The following is a 21,701-nucleotide window of genomic DNA, read 5'->3' on the forward strand; positions in this document are numbered from 1 at the left end:
TTTGTGATGGTAGAATAGCAAGTTGCATGTCTGAGATACATGAAAATTTATTTAAGAGTATATTGAGAGTATATATGCCTCTCACTGCTTTTCCTTTTGCAAGGAACCTGAGATGACTTCCATGGCGGTCCTTCTGTTTTCAGGAGTCTGAGAAGTAGGTGAAGCAGAGAGTCAGTGACCTGCCCAAAGTATCCAATGTCCATAGTTAGCAGTGTAACCAACTGCCACCGATCAGTGGCACTTTAAGAGCGGTGCCACATGCAAGGCATCATGCATGCTGCCACTGTGCTGGAAGAGAGGGGAAATCAAAAAGCCAGACTGTGGCTTATGTAGCTAGCAGTCCTCATGTGCCAAGCCAGGCATGGCTGAGGCAATCAACAAAACTCTCTGTGGCACTGGGTGCAGGGCGATGGTGAGGACGGCCGCACGCCACAGCAGTAAAGCTGAATGTGGTTTCGGTGTCAGCATTGGGATTGCCATCTTCACAGCGGAGGAGGAAACACCTCTGAGTACAATAGGAAGAGGAAAGACCAGGTTGCTCCCGCTTGTGTCTCAAGTAGCCAGGTTTTTTTTTAAGGGCAGCTCTGTCTGTGTGTGTGAATACAGCGCTGCCCGCCGCGGTGTGTTGACGGTCAGCCCTCCGTGACCAAAGCGAGGGACCGGGGGCTGTGTGCGCGCGCGCGCCCGAGCGCGCGCCTTGGCCCCCTTCCAATTCTGCGGTAACCGGGAGCTGCGCGGTGGGCTTGCGCTGGGGTATTTACGGTAAGGTGGACTCGACGGCTGTGGCGGGTCCGCGTCAGGTGATCCGAGGCAAGCAGCCGCCCGCCCGCCCGCCGCCGCTTGCCCCGAGCAGGACGCGCCGGCGACGCGAGAGCGGGGCGGAGGGGAGCAAGATGCACCATGGCCCGGCGGCAGCGGCGGGGCCGTGAGGAGGGGCTGCAGGGCGCGCCCTCCGCGGCCCTGACGCGCGGGGACGGCGGCGGGCGCTGAGTCCGCGCTCGCCAGCCCGCGCGCACGGCCGGCGGCGCGCCCGTCCCCGCAGGGCAGCCAGAGATGGGGCTCTGCTACAGCCTGCGCCCGCGGCTCTTCGGCGAGCCCGGCACAGCAGGCGGCGGCGGCGGCGGGGGGTCCCTCTCCAGCGCCAGCGCCAGCGCCGCAGAGACCGAGGCACAGCCGCCGCCGCCGCCGCCCGCGGCGGAGTCCTCGGCCCGAGCGCACCCGCCGCCGCCGCCGCCCTGTGCCCAGGCCGGAGCAGCGAAAGGAAGAAGCACGGGCAAAGGCGGCGGCGGCGGCGGCGGCGGCGAGGCGGAGGGCTGCAGCGCAAAGCCGCGTGCGGGGGAGCCGGACGGGCCGCTGCTGCTCCTGCAGAACGGAGGGGGCACCGGGGCGGCTCCCCGGGAGAGCGCGGCGAGGGAGCCGCCGGCCAAGCCGCAGCCTCTGGCGCTGCAGAGACCCTGGGAAAAGGCGCGCCTGGAGGAGCGGGAGGCGGAGAAGGAGGCGAGGCGGGTCAGCAAGAGCATCGACCGGGCGCTCAAGGAGCAGAAGCGGGAGTACAAGCAGACGCACCGCCTGCTGCTGCTGGGTACGTACCACCCCGCCCTGCCTCGCCTCGCCTCGGCGCACAGGTGGCGCTCGCTGCCTACCTCCAGGGACGGCCACATGACGAGAGAGAGAGAGAGAGAGAGAGAGAGAGAGAGAGAGAGAGAGAGAGAGAGAGAGCCATCATCGGTTGGGGGTGCTGCTCCAGGAGAGGGTGGTGGTCAGGAACAAAGGGATGTCTCCCCTGGGCTTCCCGACAGCTCCTTCCTACCACCTCCTCCTGAAGCAGAGTTCCTTCTCAGTATTTACACATCCCTTCTTGTAACTGTCTTGAATGCTCACAGCCCCTTTACTCCTATTTTGCTTGTGTACATCCAACTCTGCCCCCCCCCCCCCGCCCATGTACTCAGCCCTTCCTCGCCCCATCCCTGGTCATCCGGATTTCCCGTTCCCATCACTTCTCTCCTCCGAATGACCTACCTTCATCACTTTTCTGCAGATACGAAAGCGATTATTACAAGGTTGAACAGAAGGCTAATGCCCCCAGAGCGGAAAAGAAAGGATTTTTTCCCTGACTCTTAACATGCGTGGCTGCGTTGCTGCGCAAAAATAAAAGTGTACTTGTAGTGGCATTTTGAGGATGCAAAAATAGGTGATAATGAATTTGTAGCTTAAAGCTTCTTAATAAATACCATTCCTTTTGCTGCTGGATGCAATGGCTAATGACTTTTGAGAAGCAGTGGTATGATTTTGTGACTCATGAGTGAGCCAGTGGAAATAGAAGACAATGGGCTAGGCAGTAATGGAAAGATGAGTTGATGAACCCTTATAGAAGAATTAAAGCAGTTATATTTCACTGGTAATATTTAAGGGGTTATGAAAGTGTAGGGGATTGAAATGAACTTGAGAATCTATGCAAGATGGCTTGCAGGATTGCTGATATCAAGAGCAGTAATCCAGTGTAACCTAGAAGAGATTAAGGTAGCATCAGCCCTATTTGCATCACACAGAATAAAATGAAATCCCTTTGGAGTTGCAGAGAATCTTGACTTAAAGATTTTTTTCATCCCTTGATCTTCATATATTGTGATGAAAACTTAAGCCATAAACAAAGCACAATATTTTGTGAATCATTTAAGTTTGGCATCGGCGCGGGCCTTGGCAGAAGGAAATAGAGTTGGGAGAGGCTACCAGTTAATCATTTATAAATACAATATTTCAGAATGGCAAAAAATAGCTCTTTTTCCATGAAGTGCAATTCATGTGTTGATTCTTTTATGTTAATAATTATTAGTTCTCTCTAGGAACCTCATTATAACTGTTACTTTTACAGTGTGAATCCTGTAGGGATGGTTAAGTGAAGCATGGTATTTCCCTGAAGAAATAAACTGTACTCAAGTGTATCTGGTTTGTTCTTTTTCACATTGTGTTGTCAGAAATCCTTTACCCTGTTCAGAAATCTCTAGTCTGTACACTACTTTATTTCCTTTATCCAGCATTATTTATATATACCCATAGATTCTCTCATAAGTGTTAAGGAGGAAATTGACCAGTTAAAAATGTTTTTATTTGTGAAGGTGCCAAAGGTGATTGCCAAAATCAGTATCAATTCTAAACATATAGAATTCTATAGGTCATTATTGGCTGGATGATTCTGGCATATCAATAGTGCCTATTAGCTGGTAATCAAAAAATGTGTATTGGAATGGAAATAATTTCAAAGTGTTATGCTGTTTAAACTGGTGTAAGTATGTGGTGAAAGCGAAACGAACTAAGCAATGAGATGACTGCTTTCTTGTTGTAGAGAGCGGAGAACGTGTAAGTGATGTATCCGGCATAACGGATTGCCTCATCGAGACAATCAGCCACACAGCAAGCCCCTTGCCTTCATCCCACTGGCACGTTTATGCCACACTGTGTATTGCGCCAGGACATCCAGGTGCCCATAGAATGCATTATGTGACCACTGTGGACTTTCCCAGGTGGAAGGCTGTTAGCACTAGTAACACACGTATTCTGAGCGCCGTGTTTCTATGTGGAGGACTTAGGAGGAACAGCGAATTAGTGGGAGGAAGCATTGGATACAGGAAAGAAACTGGAGATGACACTGGAAAATTGTAGGGAGAGCAATGGAATTCGGAAGTCCCAAGGCAATCTTACAGAATTGGATTATTCTTTTTTCACTGCCTGGTAGAATAATAGTAAATCTGGAGCCAAAAAGGGTCTGCTGGGTGCCACAACCTTTAAATATTGTAGTTTAGTATACATTGGCATCTGGATTCATCTTGGATTTCTCTTACATTTGAAACACATTTGCTGCTGCTACCCTGGATATAGGCTTTTGCTTCCTGAGGAATCAGTAGTATGTAATCTCCTGAGGGTGACTATAATATGTTTTTATATGGAAAATGTCTTATGTTAAGATAAATGAGTTTGTTTAAGCTTGGGGGTCACTGTGTAAATATTTGAAAAGTATCCCTTTTCTGATCAAATAGGTTAGTGATCCTCTATATTTAGAAGCCAAATAATGCATTGTTTAGATAATCTGCTTTTGAAACATTGTAGTCATTCGCTCTGTGGGCAGCTGCCTGGAATGCATTTGCTCTTTGTGGTGCATTGTTATTCAGTGTACCTGGGATCATCTTTAAGAGGGTCTGTCTGTGGAAAGACTGATGGACATGGTGATTTTGACGCCAGCCCTGTGCAGATTTCATTCTAGTAGATCCAGTGACATCTGCTTTGTTTTAGCAACTCCGTATGTTATAGCAGGTAAAAATGATGGGAATTATACTCTAGCATGTGTGGAGGGCACCAGTTGGGGAAGGTTGTATTCTTGATAATGACTGATACCTGATAGATGTTGACATTCACATGTGAATGTTGATAGCCCTGAAACATGTCACCCTTGGAAAACTCAGAAGTATGTTGGTAAATGCTGGCAGTCAGCAAAATGAGGCTGTGTATGCCCAACGACCCAGAGAGCTTCAACTGTTGGCAGAACAGAAATTACATAAATAATAAATAAATTTAGAGGAATTTGTGCCTTTTTTCAGACATTTAAAAACATTCACTTGAGACTTTCAGCAATTCACAGCTATTGGATATTCAGTGGAACATACATTTCCCGATCCAGCTACTTATCTGTTATTCTTTAGGAAGTGGTTGTAAACACTGTGCCTCACTGTACATTATGGAATCTGCTTCTGGGTAACCTTGCCAAGGGTTTCTCTGTGGATTATTCATAGCCTTTATTACTCACACCGAAATAAGTTGGTTCATTATGTGGTGTTAGTTCATTTTAGTACCTCACAGGTGGGGCCTAGATCAGATGGATGCAATGCAATCTCCTGCCCATGATCTTTCATTCCATTCCCTCATATTCCTAATTTTCCATGATGGTTTACATTGGGTGAGTTGACCTGGTGGGGGGCGGTCTACAAAACTTGAAGTTCCTATGAGGCTGTCAATATCCCCTTCATGGTCATGGGTGCTGCTGTTTTGGCTGCGTAAGGAATGGCACTAAAATAGCTGAATTTGCTTTGTTGACTTTCTTGTCATCTAGAGACATGGCAACAGATATTCTGAGAAAAGCGTATAGTGTAATTCATTTTCTACATTTTTGGAAGGTAGAATGCAAATAAAATGTTAACATGTGATAGTGTGAGCTTGAGATTATGATCTACTGAGGAACAGATGGGATAAGACAAGCATGAAGCATTTATTGCTTTGCTTATTGTTGTCTGTGATGGCTGCTTTAGTTGCCCTTTGGTCCTATATATATCTGGCAAGTCATTTATTGTTTGAATTATATTGTCTTTGTTCATTGGGTGCCGTTGTAAACACTTCTGATGGAGCTTTTAATTAACCTTTTCCATGCAAGCCACTTTCTAAAGTGGACCTGCACTTTTTGTACAGAGATGGATTACGTTATACTGCACGCCATCAATAAGTTAATTTCCTGACATGCATGCATGTTATCCAAGGATTTTAATGTAAAATTAAATATAGTTTAGCTATTTACTTTTTGCATATCATACACTAGTATTTTATAAAAATCATGTATAGATTTAAAGTCCTGGCTTTAGAAAAAAACTAAATATTGATATGAAACAACTGTATTAAAGGTGTAATGACATGCATGTCTATTCAGAGGAGACCATTATTATTTTCAGTGGATCACTTATTTATGAATAGACATGTATGGGATTGCACTATTAGACTGCAGTACTAAATAAACAGTATAGGAAATATGATCCACTCAGCTTACTAAACATTCATAGAAATACATGGTTGTATAATTTTAGAGAGAATTAATGCAAAAAACATCCATTTTTCAATCCAGAAATGGAAAGGCTCCTTCCATCCGAATGAAAGGACTTTGATCCACTGGAAGGATCTTACTGGAAAGGGGAAAAAAAAGGTTATTTTTGTTTATTTCCCCTCCCCTTCACCTTCACTGCCAACTTCCCAAACAGTTCTGAAGGGTCTTTTGACTCTCTGGAAGAGAGTTTCAGAAAGTGGAAGTTGCTGTAGAGGAAACAGCCGAGGTTGCCTCCTGACTTTGGTAGGAAAATAATCTAAGCATAACTGCATTCAGGAAATGTTTCCACCATCGCTTCTACCATTGCATTGTTTTTGAGATATGCATCAATATGTAGCCATGGACTGAACCTAGAGAAATAGTCAACTTGCATGAGATATCATGACAGGCAGCTTCTGAACTGTTTGCACCTTCAACTTCAGACATCAAGAGAAGGGGCATCGTATTACCTCTGAAGGCAATACAATGGCAATAAACCTGTAAGACATCATGCGTGGGCCATGTGTCCTGAGAAACAGATTTAAAGTATTTAAAACAGAAAAATGGTTAAATCTGTGTATTCCTGACAAAAGATATTCTGAAACTGGAGTCAGATTACACACCTCATTCTTATAGGAGTTACAGATGTTCTCTTTTGGGATACTAATGAACCCAATAATTACTTAATATTTATATTGTTTTATGGAAAAGGAAAGTTCTGAATCAACACCCCTTTTTAAATTTAAATTTGGCACTGTGCTTAAAGTGTTTTATTTTAGAGGACCACTGTGGTGTGGTGTTTAAACTTGGAATGGGGACATGGGGGATCTGTATTATAGTTCCCACTCAGCCATGAAGTTGACTGGTTGACTTTGGGCCAGTCACAAACTTGAGCTCAAACTACCCCACAGGGTTGTTTTTGTAAGGATAAAATGGAGCTGTATAAGCCACCTTGGGTTTCTCACAAAAGGAAAAAATGTGGGTTATAAATGCAGTGTTGTAGTAGTTGTTTTATGGGCTACCTTTGACCCCAAAACCATGATACAGTAATCTCTTGATAGTGCATTAAAAGTGGTAGACTAGCAGCAGTGCATTTGTGAAAACAAAATCTGAGAAGGTAAATTGAATTGCAAACTGAAAACCAGAGAAAGTTGCTTGTTAAAGTGCATAACAATAATAAAAGCAATAAACAATCAACATGCAACATGCAACAAAACCCAGATACTGGGCAAGTACAAATGTCAGACTGAACAGTGATGTCACTAATGTTGCTATGAGGTCCAAGCGGAAAGGAAGTCTAGTGGCTGAATCAATGCTGCACAACACATATGACAATCAACAAGTGTTTTCCTCTAGAAATAACTAAAAATAACAAATTCAGAAGAAATGGAGAGGCTCTAATACTGAGGTAAGATGTAGCACAAGAAGGGGTTATAATGAGACATTTGACTGAATCATATCACTCAGAATTTGTGGGAAAGCTAGCAATATAACCATCATTCAAGTCTATGCTTCACCAACAGATGCTGAAGAAGAATAATGTGAAAACATCTATGCAAGCATCCAAGAGGAAATTGAAAACATACCTAGATAAGACATGCTGATCATTGCAGCTGACTGGAATGCAAAAGTACGAGGGGCGTTCAATGTATTCTTGGTATCAGCATGAAGAAAAAGGAATAATAAATTGAAATAATTTTTATTTTTCAATGTAATCCCCCATAACTTCAATACACTTATTACATCTAGAAATTAACTTTTCAACTCCCTGTAAAAATACCCTTCCTCCTTGTCTAAAAAATGTGCATTAATTGCCACCTTGAGCTCTTCATCGTCGGAAAAACACTTTCCAAGAAGATCTTTTTTTTAAATTCGGGACTAGGTAGTAGTCACTGGGGGCCAGGTCTGGGCTATAGGGTGGATGGTTTATTTCTTCAAGACCACAGTCTCACACAGCAGCCTTCGAAACACATGCCGTGTGAACGGGTGCATTGTTGTGAAGAAGCAACACACCTGCAGTCAGTTTTCCCTGCCTTTTTTCTTTAATTGCTTCTCTTAAATTACGCAGAGTGGTTGCGTAAGATGCTGCGTTTATGGTTTCACCTTTTTTCATGTACTCGATCAATAAAATTCCCTTTGAGTCCCAAAACACTGTGGCCATGATTTTTCCGGCCGATGGAGTGACTTTGAATTTCTTTGGAGGGTCAGCACCCTTTTTATGCCACTGCATGGACTCCTGCTTACTTTCAGGGTCATAGTGATGAACCCAAGTTTCATCTCCAGTAACAATCCAGTCGAAAAATACTCGCTGGATCTTTACCACAGAGCTCTTAAAAACTCCCTGCAGCACTCAACTCGCACTTGTTTCTGAGGCTCCATGAGCATTCGCGGCACTCATCTTGCACAGACCTTTGAAAGGTTAAGATGGTCATGAAAAATAGTAAACATGGTACCAACGGGTAGGTTTGTCATCTCTGCTAACATTTTGATTTTTATTCGGGCATCTTCCAATACAAGTTTCAATTTTTTCACATTTTCTTTCATAGTGGCAGTAACTGGCCCGCCCGAGCGAGGGTCGTCTTCAATGCTTTCTCTGCCCCTTTTAAATTCACTTGACCACTTTTGAACAGTAGAGAATGAAGGTGCAGAGTCCTGGTAAACGGCCACCATCTCTTCGTGAATGATTTTTTGACTTTTTCCTTGTTTTGTAAGGAACTTAATCACAGCGCGGTGCTCGATTTTCTTTGTCGCGTCAGTCATCATGGTTGTCTTTCACTGAGGATTACTAGGGAACTAATGATCACACTTATTTTAAATTTTGCATGCATACCCTCAGATAGTGTCATTAGGTGATGAAATAATCAAATTACCCACATCAATAGCAAATCAACCTGATACCAAGAATACATTGAACGCCCCTCGTAGAAAACAAATGTTGTGGGAGAATTTAGCCTACTGGGCAGAAAGTAGGACAATGATTCATTGACTTCTGTGAAGCCAGCCATCTGTTTAGCACAAATACATAGTTCACGAAACTGATTGGACTACTTATGCACATGGACATAATTGGAAGTAGATGGACAAGCTGTATTGGATGATACCATATCACTGGCAGGAAGAAGTAATGAAGTGAAACAAGTCCAGATAAAAGTAAAAGAAGGAAGTACAAAAGCAGGACTAAACATTAAGATAGCTAAAACCATGACTACAGAAGAATCGCAAAACTGAAAATGTGAATGTTTTACATATTTTGGTTCAGTCATCAGTTCATCATCAAGAAATTAGAAGACTGAGACTTGGAATGGCAACCATTGAAGAAGCTAGAAAAGATCATCAAGTTGTTTCACTGGAGACTAAGGCCAAGATCATCTATACTAAATTGCATTCCCAAACACTAGGTATGAGTGTGAAAGCTGGGCAGTGAAGCAAGTTGACAGGAAGAAAATTTATGTGTTTGAAACATGGTGCAGGAGGAGAGTTTTGTGATTACCCTGAACCAACAGAAAGAACACATGGGTCCTAGAGCAAATGAAAACTGAACTTTCCCTGGAAGGAAAAATGACAAAACTGAAACTATTGTACATTAGACACCTCATGAGAAGGCAGGACTCACTGGAGAAGAGAGCAGTGCTAAGGCAAGTTGAAGGCAGAAGAAGGAGAAGAGGAAGACTAACTATGAGAAGGACCAACTCCGTAAGTCACAGCCTTGAGTTTACAAAAGCTGAGCAGTACGGTCAAGGGCATGTCTTTTTGGAGGGTATTCATTTGTACGGTCACCATAAGTTGGAAACATCTCAATGGCACATAGCAACAATAGCAAGCATATCACTCCAGTGATGATTTAAATGATAGTATAGTGGCTGCAAAGAACAATTCTGTGTAGGTTTCTACAGAACCAGCATGATGTTGAAAAGTCTTTGCCACTGCAATCCAATATTTGCCCACCTGAGAGCAAATCCCACTGAATTCAGTGATGTGTAGCATCATGCTTCTAGTCCATGCATTTGGTCATTACGATCTGATTTTTTTAAAGATGTATGACTAGCTACCAATCAAAAGGCCAGAAGAGTGAAGATCATACGTCTTTGGATATATCAGAATTTCTAGTTATCCTAAATGTGGATGGTTTGATAATGGTCAGGTTGAATAGGAAGAGTAAGCATTGTACCTGTTTTTAACAACAGGACAGACAGACAATGGAAGGAACATATGGAACCCCAGTGTGTTGCTTTCAATAGTCTCATATAAAAATGGTAAGGAATCTGCACCTTTTTGCAACTGCATCCTGGTGACAAACCCAGGGGCAGCCCATTCAGAGGCACATTCAGTATGACCAGTGGCACAGTGTTGAGAGAACTATTTCTGTGTGTTATGTTTGCCTCTAATGAGTCTCACCCCACCCAGCCCTGCCTGCCACCAAACACACTTACTCCGGATTTTAATTTTTTTAAATGGAGGGATGAAACAATCCATCCCTTCTCTGTCAACCTTCTTACTTGCTTGCCTAGGATTCCTAATCACCTGTGACCACCAGGTGAATCAAGGGTAATTTAAACTCTGATGTGTCTATAATTAAAAATCACCTGCTTGCAGGTTCAGTTCATTTTATTGCTGCTGGATGAGCATGGGCAGACTGAGATGCAATCAATAGGGTATTCATACCTAAACAGCCTCAACACTGATATAGATTTAAGTTTCTGTTTCCACAGAGGTGTGGCTTTGACTGTTTTGTGCTTGCTATTTTTTTATTATTTTTATAGTACAGAAGTGTCATATTATTATTAAAGAGGGAGATCAGTAATTGATACTTTCCCTGTAGCAACAAAAATGGCAATAAAGGGAGGCTGTCAGGAATACCCTTGATTTAGGTGTGGCGCCCCTTCCTTCGTTCATCATAAAGCGATAAAATGAATGTACAAGGAGGAAATTCTAACGCTGTTGGGGATGTTTCTTTTTGGGTAAAAATGTAGCTGTGGAAAAGGGCATTGCTGAATAATGCAACACTGTATGGAATGCTTATGTTCAGTGTCTTGTAAAATTATGCTTCCGGTGAACTGTGGAAAAGCAGTGCTTCGGCGCTGTTAAGAACGGAACGTGCTTTTTATTTGCATCATTCTGTAGGCAAGCTTTCTCTTCTTCACCTAAACTTGCTCTCTTAGACGTGAAGGTCAGGTTACAGCGCTGGAGCTCCACTTGCGCCGTGGACACAGTTCCAGCATAAGTGACCTCTAGCTTAGCACTAATGGCATATGCTGGCGTGACAAGTTGTACGAGAGCTCACTTATACTAGTGCTGTGCCCGTGGCATAAGTGGAGCCGCAGCTTTGATAATGGTCAAAGCTCTTTATGTTTATGCTTTTCATATACTCCTCTTTTTCCCTCTTGATTAGTGGCATTAACCTCCTTACAAGGTTTGTATCTCTACTTTGATCATATCTGCCCATTTTCTGTTGCATTTTTTCTCATATTTTCTTACTAGTGTACTAATCTGTAATTTTGTTCCTTGTTATTTTCACTATTATTTTACCTTATAAGTTAAAGAAAGAGCCTGTGTCTTTACACCGTTGGTTAAAATAGTATAATAAAATTGCCTGTTGTTCAGTAATATTTTTGTGAATTTAAGTTTGTTCATTTAATTCTTATGCATGTAGTTTGTATTCTTAGTTCAGTCCTGATGGTGGCAGCAAATGTTAAGAGGAACAAAAAACAATACCTTTCCATAGACAGCACCTATACTTTAAGTCAGGAAAATGTTACTCTATTTAAATGTGTAGAAACAGTGTGGAGATGGCCTTTTGAAATAGCAGCTGATATGTAGGCATAATGTTCACTTTGGGAAGGTTAGCAGTATCCTAGAACTGGACCCGTGAACCAGGTCACTGCACTTTGCACTAGTTGCATTCTCCAAAAACACTTCAAGGACAGCTCCCTATAGAGGGAACTGTGGCCATACCAGCCTTCTTTGGGAAAGGGTACAGCTGATGCAGCAGCTGAAGATGGGTAAGGATGCTTTTGGCTGAAGCTCTTACCTAACCCTCCAGCAGTAATGTCAGGTCCAGAACCACTCTCAAGCTGCCAACTTGATCCTTCAGAGCAAGTGCCACCTTATTCAAAACAGGCTGGACCTCCAGTATTGGATTAGCTTTTATTCTGACCAATAGCACTTGTGTATTGTCCATGCTGAATCTCAACCTACTAATTAACATCCAGTGCGTGACTGCATGTGGACAGTGATTCAGGATTTCTATACTGTCCTTGATGTTGAGTTCATTAAGAAAGGAGGTCAGTTGACACAGAATGCTGAGCAATATTTTAAAGGTATAATAGAGCAACTCTATTCAGGAAATGTCTCAAATGTACCAGTGAACAATACTACAATGGAACAAATATCCCTAGGCCAAGGTACTAGACAAGGATGCCCCCTTTCCCCAGAATTGTTTGTTGTAGTCATAGAATGATTAGCAAATAGTATTTGGAATGATAGTATAATAGAACGTATGAGTTTTCAGACCAGACAGGTGTTACTGCTGCTGGAGATGGTGCTGTGAGATGCCCTGCTGCTGATATTCCAGAACTGCAGCCGGGTATTGGGAAGGCAGCACACAGACAAAGATGAAACATCACTAGGCAGCCAATTGGAATGTATCTCCAAGTGCTTCAACAGTTGCTAGGCAGAGCAGGAGAGACAAACATGGAGGTTGGGTGTCCGCTGCCACCTGGTCACTCTTGCTGCCAAACTTGATGGCAGAAATGGGGAAATTCCAGACAAACATTGTAATTGAATTCATACATTACAACAAGCAAAGGTGAAACATAGAAACCTTAGGACAGACCATTGATTCTCCATGGGTAGCTAAACTGCATGCTTCACCATGCTTACTGAATTCACACACAACAGTAAGCCCTTCCCGCCACGGTCTGTTGTTATGTGTGAACACAGCCAGAGAGAGATCCTCTGTGGCAAGCTTAAGTTTGTTCTATATAAAGTAAGATTGACCAGGGACTTTGATAATCTGGTCTGTAGCCAAAAGAGGTAAACTTCACGGAAGCAAAATGAGAGCCAGTGGTAAGAGGATAGCCTAACTAACTCTGACAAAAATCACAGCTACAGGTCAACTTAAGAGCACCAGATGTAAATATATATATTATGTAAATATACACACACCCATAAAATACCTAGAATGTTTGGTACGCACTCATACAAAGGCCAGACTCCTTTGAATGCTGTGGAAGGACACAAAAAGGGAAATAAAATGCTGTAACTGCCCTGAGGAGAGAATGTGCAAGAAGACTACCATTCTTGTCTGCCTGCTCTTGTGCATTTCTTGCAGCTGGGAATCCAAGTACAAGGCTCGCTATGATGCAGATGGTTAAAAAAAACTCCTCATCTGAAGGTAGTCAATATTGCAAATTGCTCCCCTGTAGGAGGAGACAATGGGACTGCAGGTGGTGCAGTGGTTTAATCCGCTGTGCTGCTGGGCTGGTTGATCGAAAGGTCGCCGGTTCAAATCTGCACAACGGAATGAGTTCCCGTTGCTCCGTCCCAGCTCCTGCCAACCTTGCAGTTTGAAAGCATGCAAATGCAAGTAGATAAAAAGGTACCACTCTGGTGGGCAGGTAACAGCGTTCTGTGCACTTCAGTGTTTAGTCATGCCGGCCACACGACCACGGAGACCGTCTGCGGACAAACGCTGGCTCCCTCGGCTAGGAAACGGAGATGAGCACCGTCCCCTAGAGTCAGGCATGACTGGACGTAATGTCAAGGGGAAACCTTTATCTTTAGGAGGAGACAGCAGCTGGCCTATATGTTCTCTCATCAGCTCCTGAACACTAACTAACCTGAGAAATGGAGAGGGATAACTAATGAATAGCAACAGGGAAGAAGGAAGAAGATAAAGTAATAGAAAGGCAGTGCTGAATGGCATGCTGTTATGTGCCTTCTTATGCATAGAGGAGAACAGACTTGGACCTGGGAGAACTTCTGGTCTTGAAGTATGAAACATACCACTAGAAAGTTCCTTCCCAGAGAAAATAAATATTTACATAAGCAGACAAGCTTTACATTCCAGGAAATCGTGCTGGGATGCAATCATATGTTCACTTGATTATAGGCACTGGAGTTGATATATCCATGAACCATGACACTTCACACAGGTATGTTAGTTAAGTGTTGCATAACATTATAGCCTCAAACAGTAAACATGTGATGCAAATTATCATGCATTCCATGTGTATCTGTGTCCTGAGATGTTCTGTAGGAGACGGGATAGAGAAGCTTTTAATAAAATAAATAATGTCAGTTACTTTTTGCACATTGTTACATGGCTTTGTGATTAACAATCCATTGAACATCCCTTGGAACAAAACAATAGCAATTAGGAACGGGTTGCATTATTACACGAAGAACTGATTGTGAGAAGGAAAGGGAAGAAAAAACTTCCGATAATGCCCAGGCTGTGGCTCACACAACTTTGTGCGGCTTCACACAAGATTTATCTGGGTTGTCCCTATGGAAAAGACAAGCTGGATAGCAAACAGAGTACATACTTTGAGGATATTTGGATCTGATTTATGAAGCACTTTAAAACTTATGAATTATAGCAATTATAATTCTTTAGACCAGGGTTTTTCAGATTGCTTCCTCTAACCCAGTTGCTGTCAACTTCAAGTGTGCTATGACTGTCATGGGCAGAGATTGCTAAAGGATTTCAAAATGGGATCAGGAGGAGGCGTGTGTGGCAGTGACCAAAAAGGGATTGCAAGCATTGCAGGGAGACCACTAGATCATAGAATCATGCAGTTGGAAGGGACCTAGCAAGCCATCAGGTCCAACCACCTGCTCAATGCAAGACTCTAGTCTCCCATCCAAATTCCAACCCCACTTAGTTTCCAAGATTAGACAGGATCAGCCACTTCAGGCTATAGGGAAGCTTAACTGAAAGAGGATTGCTTCAGAGTGCTGTTTAGGCAGTACTAGAGCAGTTGTCACTGGCGGTGGCCCAGGTGAGCTTGCCTGAAACAGCAAGGGGGTTTTGCTGCTCTTGTTGACGGGCCACTTGTCATTTTCCACAGTCGTGATTGTTCAGATTCAGACAGCACAGTCTCCACAATAAGCCACTGGTGATCCAGATGGCTTGTTGCCCTGAAACAAACTATGCTGCAGGAGTGGCTCAGGTTAGTGTGATATGACGGACCTCTATGGCTAGTTGGCCACAGTGGGTAGCCATGTCATGCGAGCCCAATTCTAGCTTTTAGTTAAATGATATTCTTGGTATCTTTGCATACTGAAATCAAATATAATTATGTCTGCTATGTACAAGCAGTTACACTTGTACAGTGCAAAGACACGGGCTGCATGACCAACCGTTTTAACTTAAGCTCCTTGGTTATGTGAAGATGCCATCCAGTTGCAAGCAAATGTGTTTTGTTTGTTTATGATAACAAATTAATATTCATGTTTATTCAGGAAATCTATGAATTTCAAAATGCAACTTGATTTAAATCAATTATTTAAATTACCCTGCTATGACACATTATCCTCTGTGGCAGAAAGTGGGAGGAAGAATTACAGATGACAGTCTGAGTCTGTTATCATGAGCAGCCTGCTGCAGAACAGCTCAGCACGACCTGCTGCTGACCCTAAGCGGGCACTAGTGCAGTGTCTTATTGGCAATTACGCATACCCTATGACTCAATGGCATGTTGGTGCATAATCAATGGAAAACTTAGTTTACCATGTTGAAGATAAACTCATTATATCTCCTGGGAAGCTAGTATAAAACTAACCATTGTTTATGTTAGTGAGACATATTATTCAGGACTTTTAAAATGAAATGTACAAGTTAAGTGCAACTCTAAGAGCTGGAGAATTTGGCAGTAGAAATCATAGCTAATAAATAGTGGTAAAACTCATATAAAATCTTAAAGGACAGCTTTTTGAATATATTTTCCTGGCATTTTTGGAATGGTTTGGGAGGATATTTAAACTACAGCTTTCCATAGATGTGGATTGCAACTCCTATTTTTCTCAGCCAGCATGAATCTTTTCTGGTAACACTTGGGACCCAGCCGGTACTGGAATCTGGAAGAGATGTGGCCTTAGGGAGTTCTCCCTGGTGTATTTTTATTTTATTTTATTTTATTTTATTTTATTTTTAGTCACATTGGCATTCTTTGGTTACTGTTGGTTAACCTAACATGCTCATTTAGACATGAGAAAGTGATGTTATACTAAGTCCATCAAATACATGTTTAATGATTGCATAGCAACACATTTTTTATGGATCTGAGATCTGTCTTCTCTTAGTTGAAGCAGTATTGATAGAATTAAAGCAGCATCCCTGCAATGGGTGTATTTTTGCTATGCTTTCCCTTATGAGCTCTGCATGAATGCCAGTATGTTTGCTGATGGAGTTGTTCTGACAACTAACAGAATTTAACATATACTGCTCTTGTTGGCTTTGCCTGCCTTTGCACTTTTTGTCTACCTCCAAAAGGATTCCTCAGTGATTTCCACATAAAGGAATTCTTTATCTTAAGTTTCATTTGTGATAGCAAAAGTTATCAGTTACCATTTTCTTAGCTTAATTTCACTAGTGAGCCTGGAGTCCCTCCTTTGTCTTAGTCATTTTTTCTGGTTTCTGAATACTCGTTCTTATGAAAATTAGGAGGACCATTGGTGGTAAATGACCAGGAAGGTATTCCTGGAAACAAAAATATTTCAAGATAAAAATCATCTGGTCTTCCCAAGAAAATATTTGCTGTATAATTCTTTCACATCTCATCACAGTTGTCTTGGAAAAATATCTTCCTGATGGGACCAAGGGAAATATTGTACTTTGAAATATAGTGGCAGCCTTTCCAAATTGTATCCATGTGGTCATGTGCATTTAAAGCCTTACAGACCTTTCCTGGCAAATACACTGTGTCTCCAAACCATGTGTACATGAGGTTTCCAGCTACAAAAACAGCAGAGGGCATTCTTCCTCTTCTGTAGCTATTATGTTCTTGCTTGATAACAAAAGGGAGCTGTGGATAATGGAATGCATTTTCTTAACTAAGTCTGTAGATGCCCATTATTTGTTCTTTATTCTATACATCTTTTTAGCTGTAAGCAAAGCATCAGGTGGTGAATCCTCTGCTTAGCTGCAAGAACATCACTTCATAATCAAAGTCAGAAGTATTGTACCGATTATTGTACACAGAACAGATGAGGTTCTTCTCCCGTGTTTTGTGCCCCTTTGTTTTTCTTTTTCCTCCCCAAGTTCTTTCCTCACTGTTCTTACAGTCACAACTAAAGCACTGTTCTCCGTGCACTGATTCACTTGTGACTTTAAAAAACTATAAATAGTTGTCTAGTAATAGGCAACAATTTATCTTCCAGTGAAATTCCTTTATTCCATCAGACATCCGTTTTAGGAAAGCCCGATCATGTATAACAAATGCATTGTAGCATTTGTTCTTCAGTATTTCTGTGGTATAAAAAGAAAAAATACTACCATGTGTTTGATTTAAGAACATGACTTAAGAAGAGCCCTTCTGGATCAGTGCAAAAGTCCACGTAGTCCAGCATCCTCTTTCTCACTGTAGTTCTCGAAATAGTCTTCTAGGAAGCACTTAACCAAGGCTCCTGCTGTTCCTGTCTGGCAAAGGCTGTTCAGATACATAATGCCTTTGAACCTAGAGGTTCTGTAGCCTTTATGACTAAAACCTATTGATACTTCCATCCGTCATATGTTTGTCTGATCTCCTTTTAAATGCATTTGTGAGATAGTAGCCATCACTGTGGCAATGCATAATATGCATTGTATGAAGTACTTCCTTTAATCTATCCTGGATATGCCGCTAATAAATTTCATTCAATGAACTTTAATCATAGGATTATAAGAGAGGGGTAAATCTTTCCCTGTAAGCTTGTTTGACACAATGTATAATTTTATAAACCTATATTGTATCCCTCCTTGAGTAACTTTTTTTTCCAAGTTGATTATCTCAAAAATTGTAGGCTTTCCTAGTACAGTTAGTAAGTTCTAACTGTTTGGTTATTTTGGTTTGTCCTTTCTGCCCTTTTTCTAGCATTACAATATCCACTGTCAGATGCAGCAATCAGAATTGTACAGTTTTCTGTACAGTGGCCACAACATAGATTGGAATAAGGGCTTTATAACAATGGTGATATTATTTTTATTTATCTTATGGACTACACTGCTACACAGCCAAGCTCTCTGGATTATTCATGATTAAATCATAAAACACAACAAGAAATATAAAATGTAATACTACAGTATAGCAGAAAAATTATGAAGAAACCTAACATCAGTAGAAAGATTTAAAATACAGTATGAGACTTAAAACATAAAAATAAACTAAAAGACAAATATGCTTGAAAAAAATTACCAGGCACCACAAAGAAACATAGAAACAGAGCAAGATAGAAGGGGTCCTTCTGGGCTATCTAGTCTGACCCCCGGCTGTAGCTCGCTCTGCTAATGACATGCCTACCAAGAGTACAACATAAGCACCAGGAAAACCTCCCTGGGATGCCCCATGGTTGTCATGGAGCCATGAAGTCCTGAGCTGTCCTGGATACAATGGCTTGAGCATGGAAGTTGAGATCCACCAGAACCCTCATCTTAGGGGTTTTCAGCACAAGGTTATCAGCTGAGTTCTTGTGTCAGTGCAGACAGGAAGACTGATGAGTAGCAGAGTGGGCAGTAAACCAACAGAACCCCCAATATGTCCCAGGAACCAAAACTTGCATTCAAATGGACAAGAGACTAATGGCAGAGATAGAATCCCTGGAAAGCACAGCAGCCCACCCCATGGCCCTCAGGTTAGTGTTCTCCTTCCACCAAATACCCAGAAGGGCACAGCTGGGAAAGGCAAACCCAGTTCCCTCGCAGGTCTCAGTAATGCACAGAGAGATTGGCTCTCTCATGCACGGTTTAATTGTGGATGAAGGAACCTTTATTTTGGGCAGGCATGGCATTCAGCAGCAGCACCATCAGACCAAGGACAAGTGGTCAGACAACCAGGAGGCATCTGGTTCAGGGCAGAACGAGAAGAGGGGACAGGAGTAAGGCATCTAACTCTCCTCCCTTCTTCTCAGGTGACCTGTTAATCCTTGTCAATGCCATAACTCCCACTACATAAAACCACACCTGCCAGAATGCCTATCCTTCCCCAGCCTACTCAGTGAATTTTAGAGAAACCTGCTACATTTCAATATAAAATAGGAATGTCTAAAGCTGGCAAAGGTCCACTCATCCAAGCACTAGCAAAGGTGAGGGATTCTGTTAGCTTGTATCAGGGCAGCAGCTACTGTTCTTACTCCCTTCACATATAATCCCTAGCAGAAAATTCACCTTTTTCACAGCTGCTGTATAAAGGTCAATGTTTTCCTTGAGCATTTAAACTATCCACCATCACCCCAAGATTGTTTCTTGCTCTGTCAATGCCAGCTCAGATGCAGAATTGTTTTGCCCCAGTGTGCATCATTTTACACTTGATTAAACATGTAGAAGCTTGTCCTACTTACTTGTGAGTAGAAGTACTGATTATTCTTATCTCTAAATAGATATGCTTTATTACTATAAATTGGTAACAATGGAATTATGGCAGAAGTGTTTACCCATGGCCACTATTGTCTCTGTCGCATCCACCACTGGAATGCCATTCCCAAGAGCCTTTCTAAAATCATCCATTCTAGAGACTGATCTCTTGTCACTTTTGGCTACAAAAACCTACTGCAGTCAGAAGTGATAAGTTTTTATTAATTCTTTAGCCACTTCCTGAAAAAATCAGTTCGTTATGGAAGATAATAGGGTGGATATGTGTTCTATATATTCCTTAATGAAGAGAGACAGAAAACAGTCTGTTTTCAGCATGCCTTATCATCAACTTTCTAGCCACCTTATTGGCCAGTTTCTTGCTTCGGAAAAATATAAATAATTTGGCAGTGGTGGTAATTTTAATGCACTCTTAATTTATTTTTCACTTGTCGTGTTGGTAACTGCCATTTGTTTTGCCAAAGTTTAATCCTGTTTTATCTCACTGGACAAGACTTCAATTTCTGATGGAAACATTATATCTCTTACAGCTTTGTTGACTTTGTTCATTAACCACAGCAGCTGGCATCATCTTTGACTTAGTGTTATCTTTCCTAATTTGTGTTATACATTTTAGCTGAATTTTTGTTGTTGTTTTGAATAGCTTCTAAGCATTTTGGAGACATTTAACCCCTTTTAACTTCATTTAAATTAGCTCTTTCATTTTTTAAAATCCTCTTCTAAAGATGTATGATTACCAAGAAAGTGCAGTGTGATGTCCCATTAACATATACATTGACTTTGAGAGCACTGTGATCACTGTTCCCTGTTGGTTCAACAGCAGTTATATCACACACCAGGTTATCATGCTGCTTAGGAGTAAGTCCATGGTTGACTTTTTGTCTGTTCCATTGCCAGCTGCTCTAAGGCACAATCATTTAGGGTATCTAGAAATTTGGGGTATATTCTACATCAGGGTACCTGCCTTTATTGCAACATCTCAGTCATGTGGGACATGACACACTTGTCAATATAGACTGTTCTTGGTTTTTTTGTTTTTTATTTTGCTAACTACTGGAGACCCATTTGGTGAAATTTTATGTTTATTGCACTCTCACTAACTCTTGAATGGTGAAAAAGACCCATCACTACTAAAACGCTTGCTGGGTACAGTTTTTCATCCAGCTGCCACAGCAGCATTGAGAGCTAGAAAGTTGGACTCAACCCTGAAAGTGGTGTTCTGGTCAGTGAGGTATAGAGCAGGGAGGAAAGGGTTAACTCTCACTTCCATGGAAGACAGGGCCAATCATATCACTGGAGGGGAACACCCTTTCTGTTGTAGGACTTGTTCCACCTACCAGAATGGTTTGAAAAATGTAACACTTCAAAATAACTGATAGCATTAAATCACTTTATGTATCATAGATAAAGCAGCATATATGGAATTGAGCTGAATCTCTAGTTAAAAGGGAGTGTTTCTATGCAAACAGAAAAGTAGCATAAGTGACCACTCTATGTAAGAAGAAAATCTTTCTCCTGTTTATATGTGTGACACACAAAGGGACTTCCTGCTGTCCATCTCACTGCAGCACATCTCACCTTTCATGCTAAGTCCTGGTTTTTGTTTTCAGGCAGTGAGAACGTGGAGCAAGAAGGATGGGGATAAACAAGAGCTATACCCCAAGTCGAGTAGGTCATGATTATAAGCCCTGCTGCAGGATTCCAAGTCTGAGGGATCCTCTGGTGGAAGCAACCTTGGCGATTTCATAGTTGTCTATGAACATGAACAGCGAAGAGCAGGTAGCTTACCTTACAAAAGCCTCACACAGGTGCACTGATTTGTAGTGCAGCTGTAGATGGTGCCATTCTGATCAAGCATGCTGTGATACCTACTGGAGAGATCTAGTGCTCTGCATTTTCTTCCCATCTGCTGATGGTGGAATTTACCCTGTGCTCCTGCTTTGTCAGAAACAAGGAATGTCCCTGTGACTTCACAGGGCATTTCAGGTAAATCCTCAGAGCCCTGCACACATCTAGCTTGTGTCAGATATTTTTCTTCAGAAGAGAAGGGTTTGGGCAGAAATCAAGCAGGATGATTTGTTGACTGTGACGGAGCATGGAATTCACCTTTGGCATGATTCCCAGGAGCAGATGTCAAAACTATTGTATCCTGGAGGAAAGAGCAAAGGTCCATGCACATAGACACTGTGCTAAATTTCCCTATCCATTTGATTAATGTTAATGCTGTTAAGAAGTACCTATCAAGAAAGAGTATTCAAAGGGAGCTTGCAAAGCACTTCAGAAGGTGTGTCCATC

At 42.1% G+C, this 21,701-nt stretch overlaps 1 protein-coding gene across 1 annotated transcript in view; it reads left to right on the forward strand.

Moving 5' to 3' along the window:
* The first annotated feature begins 1,053 nt into the window (after positions 1–1,053).
* Positions 1,054–21,701, forward strand: part of GNAL (G protein subunit alpha L) — a 141,043-nt gene continuing 120,395 nt past the window's right edge. The window contains exon 1 of the mRNA XM_044426439.1: positions 1,054–1,582. Coding sequence (XP_044282374.1) covers positions 1,054–1,582 — 529 coding nt within the window. The remainder of the gene's footprint in view (positions 1,583–21,701) is intronic.

Source organism: Varanus komodoensis, unplaced genomic scaffold, assembly GCF_004798865.1.
Source record: "Varanus komodoensis strain SLA01 unplaced genomic scaffold, ASM479886v1 scaffold17, whole genome shotgun sequence".
Classification (NCBI taxonomy): domain Eukaryota; kingdom Metazoa; phylum Chordata; class Lepidosauria; order Squamata; family Varanidae; genus Varanus; species Varanus komodoensis.